Source organism: Microtus pennsylvanicus, chromosome 1 (genome assembly GCF_037038515.1).
Source record: "Microtus pennsylvanicus isolate mMicPen1 chromosome 1, mMicPen1.hap1, whole genome shotgun sequence".
NCBI classification, from domain to species: Eukaryota; Metazoa; Chordata; class Mammalia; order Rodentia; family Cricetidae; genus Microtus; species Microtus pennsylvanicus.
In genome coordinates, this window is record NC_134579.1 from 134,317,273 (window position 1) to 134,323,272 (window position 6,000).

Consider the following 6,000-nt stretch of genomic DNA (forward strand, 5'->3'; position numbering starts at 1 on the left):
TGACCTTTGACTTCTGACAATGTATATACACACAGAGAGACACACACACTAAAAATACAAACCTATAGTGCAGTGGTGGTACACACCTTTAGTCCCAGCTCTCAGAAGGCAGAGGCAGGAGGATCTCTGTAAATCTGAGGCCAGCCTGGTCTGCAGGACTAGTTCCAAATCAGCCAAGTATACAAAGAAAGACTTTGTCTCAAAAAAGCCAAGAAGGAAAGGAGTAGAAACAAACAAACAATGCCAGACATGGTGGCACATGCCTTTAATCCCAACACTCAGGAGGCAGATTTAGATAGAAGTCTGTGAGGCCAGCTGGGGCAATATAGTGAGATTCTGTTCTGGAAAAAAAGAAGAAATAGAAATAATAAAATAGGCAGGGCCGTGGTGGCGCACATCTTTAATCCCAGCACTTGTGAGGCAGAGCAGGAGGATCTCTGTGAGTTCGAGGCCAACCTGGTCTACAAGAGTTAGTTCCAGGATAGGTTTCAAAGCTACAGAGAAACCATGGCTCAAAAAATAAAATAAAATAAAATAAAAACAGAAAAAAGAAAAAGAAATAATAAAATAAAAACCAAAGACTTGTTGGGAAGATGACTATGACTTTCATGGGTAAATGTGCTTGCCACACAAGTCTGGACCTGAGTTCAATCCCAGAGCCCTGTAAAGCTGGGACAGAACTGATTCCACAAAGTTGTCTTCAGACTTCTACATACATGTCCTGGCACACATACACAACAATAAAGTTAAGGGTAAGGGGGTAGAGATACAGCTAAGTGGTAGATTACTTGCCAGCATGAATAAAGAAAAATGTGGTACTGGAGAGATGGTTTAGCATTAAGAACACTGGCTGTTCTTCCAGAGGATCCAGATTCAATTCCCAGCACCCACATGGCAGCTCACAACTGTCTGTAACTCCAGTTTCAGGGGATCTGGCACCCTCACACAGACACACATGTGGACAAAATACATGTAATATAAGTAAATTATAAAAGAAAAATGTTATACTTATTTGTTTATTATTTCTCTATTTGAGTCTCACTTTGTAGCCCTGGCTAGCCCAGAACTCATTGTATGGACTAAGCTGGGATTGAAATCCAGACATCTGCCTCCCTAGTGCTGGGGTGAAAGGCAAGTGCTACCATGTCTGGCAATGAAAATGTTTTTAATATTAAATATTTACTTACAAATATGTAAATATTTAATATTAAAAATATTAAAGTGAGCCGGGCGGTGGTGGCGCACGCCTTTAATCCCAGCACTCGGGAGGCAGAGGCAGGCGGATCTCTGTGAGTTCGAGACCAGCCTGGTCTACAGAGCTAGTTCCAGGACAGGCTCCAAAGCCACAGAGAAACCCTGTCTCGAAAAACAAACAAACAAACCAACAACAATAAAAATATTAAAGTGGCAAATATTTTAATGCTAAATATTTACCTATTAATATTTATTAAGAAAGTGCTTACTTAAAAAATGGTCAGGTTATGGAATTTAAGGTTTGCCTGGCTTAGCAAATTAGAACAAAACAAACAAACAAATAGAATACCTAGTTTCTGAGTTTCTGTTTAAAAAGCAAGCAAACACAGACTTTTTGGTATAACTATGTCCCAAATATTATGTATACATATGCACATTGTACGTGTTATTCTTTTCTGAATAATTTGAAGCAAGCTACAAACACGACATTTCATCCCTAAATGTTTTCACTTTCTTACGAAGATATCTTCCCCAACAAACCATTGCCATAATTAAAATAATTTTTGCCAAAAATTAAAATAATTTTAATGAATAAAATTATTCCATGCAATAACACATTCAGTTCATACTCAAAATTTCCCAGTTTTCCGGGACTGCTAAAGCCCAGAAAGACATGGGATCTTGATAGAAAGAGAAGCGGGAGAAAGCATGCCACAATTTCCCATTCATAAAATTGAGGTGAAAGCATCTCCCTCTTAAGAAGATTAAATGAAGGCCCGTTGTGTATGCCTCCTCGGACCCAGCAGTCCCTCATTTAACGTTAACAGTTACTATCACTATTATTATAACACGTTAATGTTATTTTGATTAAGAGTGCCACTATTCGGAAGACCCTTCCTAACGGTGCCTGGTAGGGGATTCAGGGTTGGATTCCCCCCACCTCACCCATCTGGCTGTCTGTCACCCTGCCGATTATGACGTAGGCTGATGCTAGGGAAAGGGGGCATCTGGCCGGAAATCCCTCTTCCTGTTGCAGATAAGCCCAGAACTGCCCAGCTGACCCCAGACCCTCCTCCCCCACCACCTTTCATGTCACAGCACCAAATTCCCAAGACGGGGAACCTGTCCAAGCCCCTCACCCCATCCCCACAACCCCATAAACACCCCTTAGACCTCGGCACCCCCAGCCCTGCCCTGCGCCAGTTCCCCAAGTCCTTTTCCAAGCCCAGTTCATCCCTGAAAGGGGACAATTCCAGGGACCAGTGTGCATCCCTAAAGCAGGGGGTGCAACTTGGCCACGCCCCCATCCCTGCAACTTGACCCGGGCTGCGACCCCCAGCTCTGACGTCTCGGAAAATTCCCCCTCCCCTACTCAGGCCCCCCGGGAAGGGGGCATGGTATGAAATGGGGCTGAGACCCCCCTGGCTACGAGAGAAGGAACCTGCCAGAGGTGAGCCACTGCGAACTGGGGACTGATGCCTGGGTATCTAAAGTGGGAACTTCTAAGACGCTGGGAGCCTGGATTGAAGTGTCTGAGAGAGGGAGAAGGGACTAGAAACCAATATTCCATTTCCTGGGGAAGGAGGTTGCAGAAGTCTAGACTCCTGGGTCTGAGGGAAACAAGGGCTGCAGTCAGGCTCCTGGGTCCCTAAATGTCACTGGCTTGTCCATTACCCTTGGAACTTTTCCTTTCTTTTCCAGGACAATCAGAACAAGCATCCATGGACCTGTGGAACTGGGATGAAGCGTCACTGCAGGAAGTGCCTCCTGGGGACAAGATGACAGGACTGGGTAGGCTGCTGTGGCTTGGGACAAACTGGATGCTAGGGTGCAAGGATGCAGCCCTCTTGACCCCTGACGTGGCCTTAACATCCTTGTTGCCCGCAGAAGGAGCGGAATTTGGCTTCTATTTCCCTGAAGTGGCCCTGCAAGGGGACGCACCGATCACACCAATGACAGTAGAGAACTGCTGGAAAGGTGGCTGCTGGGCTGGACCCCCTGGGTGCTAGGGAAATGGGAGAGGATGGGTTCCTAGAAGGCACGAGGGGGCTGCCCGGAAGGCTGAAGGAGGCATGGGTGGGTGGCCAAGGTCCCTAAGTCACTGCTCACATCGTCCCTAAACTAAGCTATCTTGTCCAACACAGGGTTCTCAGAGCTGGACTGGAGCCCCGCTTTACCGCAGGAGGAAGTACCTTGTGAGAAGGGTGAGTGTATAAGAAAGGAGATGGGAGGAGGGAACCAGAGCCTCACACACCAGAGCTGAGTTTAGATCCCCTGGTCTACAGAGGAGCGGGACTAGAACTAGGGACGCCTACATCCAGAAGGCTATATAAAGCGCCAACCTTCTACAACTCCCAAGGGTGCAGGGGACCAAGACTCCTGGGCTCCCCTCACTTCAGGTGCATCCTCCTCACAGAGCCGGTTGCTCACCCCGGTCCGTGGTCGCGAGACTGGAGTGACCTGGGGTGCAATACCTCGGACCCGTGGAGCTGCGCTTTACAGACGCCAGGCCCCGCCCCTCCAGGCACAAGCCCTTCCTTCCCTGGCTTTGAAGGGGCGACCGACCAATATCCTGCCACCTCGGCTGGAGGTGATCCCTCGTGGTCGCACCCCCCGGCCGCCTGGAGCACCGCCAGCTGGGACAGTTCTGCGGGCACCAATGGCGCCACCTATTGGGACAATGGCCTGGGCGGGGAAGCCCGTGCGGACTATAAGATGTCGTGGGGCGGGTCTGCGGGTTCGGACTACACCTCCTCGTGGAATCCTGGGCTGCAGGACTGCAGCGTCCCTTGCGAGGCGTTCCAGAGTGCAGCATTCACCACGTCCTCCAAATCGAGCCAGCAGTCTGATCGGGCCACCTTAAGTCGCTACCGCAAAACGAACCACCGAGGTAAGAGGCTGCAAGGTGTAGAGAAGGGGAAGTCAAATGGATAAGGATGGAGTGGAGCCTGGATGCTTTGGCGGGGAGCGGGGGTGGTTCTTGGTAACTAAAAGAGGCGCGATCTGGGAAACTGGCAGCTAGGGGGCCGGAGTTATTTACCGTGAATCTTGGGAAGGAAGGGGTGAAAGGACACTGGTGACTTTCTAGGGACCAACGGCTCCTGGGTTATGTAAGAGAAAAGAGTAGCATTCAGACGCCTGGTCTTCCAGGTGGGGGAGGCTAAACCCGTGAATGCCCTAGGTGGGGCTCAGGCTGCTGAAACTGGCTCTTGGATCTCTACTATGGAGGGATCCGAACTCACAGACGCCCGAGGAGGGATGGTGTTAAACTCTTGGGTCTTGAACCTTTTAGCCTTCGTCGTGAAGGCTCCCCGACTCCCAGGGTTGTCCAGCCGAGTGTTCTGGGTTTGAGAAGCCTGGCCTTCATCCGCCTCTCTACCTCGCAGGTCCCATTCAGCTGTGGCAATTTCTCCTGGAGCTGCTCCACGACGGGGACCGCAGCAGCTGCATCCGCTGGACGGGCAACAGTCGCGAGTTCCAACTGTGCGACCCCAAAGAGGTGAGACAGCTCCTCAGGCACGGAGCAAATCCAACCCAGTCCGGGGAAGAGCCTAACCCAGTCCTTGACCCCGCCCCCACCCACCCTCGACCACAGTTAAAACCCGCTCCACCTATAGTGGCTAAGGTCCACCCCCTGGCCCCTCTGACCTCCGGATTGCATCCAAGGTGGCTAGGCTGTGGGGCGAGCGCAAGAGGAAGCCGGGAATGAACTATGAGAAGCTGAGTCGAGGTCTGCGCTACTATTACCGCCGCGACATCGTGCTCAAGAGCGGTGGGCGCAAGTACACGTACCGCTTCGGGGGACGTGTGCCGGTCCTTCCCTGTCGGGACAGCATGGGGCACCTGCCAGGTGCAGAAAGCCAATAAAAACACCCCGTCGAACGTGCTCACTTGTCTGCTTCTTTTCCACTGACACTGATTAGACCGTTGGGGAACCTAAATGTGCACTCCTACATTTCCACATGGCGTCTCCACCCAGACTCAGGTATCCCGACCTCTATCTGTCTTTGAGTCTGTGAGCCTGGATTCTGATGCCCTCAGTCCCTAGACTGCCAGTGTCTTAGTTCCCCCACTAGGAGGATCCCGGAGTGAGGACTAGCCCCTCCCATTTCGAATCCATCAGATACTAAGCCCAGTTCCCTTCCTGCTGAGCCCCTGCCAGCCCTTCCTCAGGTGTTTAGGTATCAAGGTCCCAGCTCTCCTCTCAGCATCTTCTGCGCCTATTAACTTGGAAATAAGTTCAGGGTAAGAAGTCCATAGGGCCGCCGGGCGGTGGTGGCGCACGCCTTTAATCCCAGCACTCGGGAGGCAGAGGCAGGCGGATCTCTGTGAGTTCGAGGCCAGCCTGGTCTACAAAGGGAGTTCCAGGACAGGCTCCAAAGCCACAGAGAAACCCTGTCTCGAAAAGCCAAAAAAAAAAAAAAAAAAAGACAAAGAAGTCCATAGGGCCTATTGTGTGAGCCTGTCCAGAATAGGGACTTAAAAAGAAACTGAACTTGCTAAGGCTTGACAATAGCTTATCCTCAAATTTATCTAAGTATTTATTGGTTTTTCAAAACAAGGTTTCTCTGTGTAGCCCTGGCTGTCCTGGCACTCACTTTGTAGACCAGGCTGGCCTCAAACTCAGAGATCCACCTGCCTCTGACTTGGAATTAAAGGTCTGGGTGGCCACCACTGCCCCACTAAGACTAAGAATTTAATCCCCAAAGTTTTAAGTTAACCAGGAGCACAGAAAGTTGATCTTCAATGTTTGGGAGTGATGAAATGTTCAGGATGGAGTCCCCATGGTTGCATTCTGACGCTTTA

General features: G+C 50.3%; 1 protein-coding gene across 1 annotated transcript; it reads left to right on the top strand.

The window, feature by feature from the left end:
• Nucleotides 1-2,854: 2,854 nt before the first annotated feature.
• Etv2 (ETS variant transcription factor 2) lies at nt 2,855-5,061 on the top strand. Its single transcript, XM_075958152.1, has 6 exons — nt 2,855-2,985; nt 3,085-3,171; nt 3,339-3,398; nt 3,611-4,084; nt 4,581-4,693; nt 4,861-5,061. The coding sequence occupies exons 1-6, from the start codon at nt 2,916-2,918 to the stop codon at nt 5,059-5,061; spliced, it is 1,005 nt and encodes a 334-aa protein (XP_075814267.1). The 5' UTR covers nt 2,855-2,915.
• The last annotated feature ends 939 nt before the right edge of the window (nt 5,062-6,000 follow it).

Excerpts from the sequence above, each read along its gene's own strand:
- Etv2 (XM_075958152.1), top strand. The coding sequence starts at position 2,916 with ATGGACCTGTGGAACTGGGATGAAGCGTCACTGCAGGAAGTGCCTCCT. Across the intron at positions 3,172-3,338 it reads AGTAGAGAACTGCTGGAAAG|GGTTCTCAGAGCTGGACTGG; the intron begins GTGGCTGCTGGG and ends TGTCCAACACAG. Across the intron at positions 3,399-3,610 it reads GGAAGTACCTTGTGAGAAGG|AGCCGGTTGCTCACCCCGGT; the intron begins GTGAGTGTATAA and ends TCCTCCTCACAG.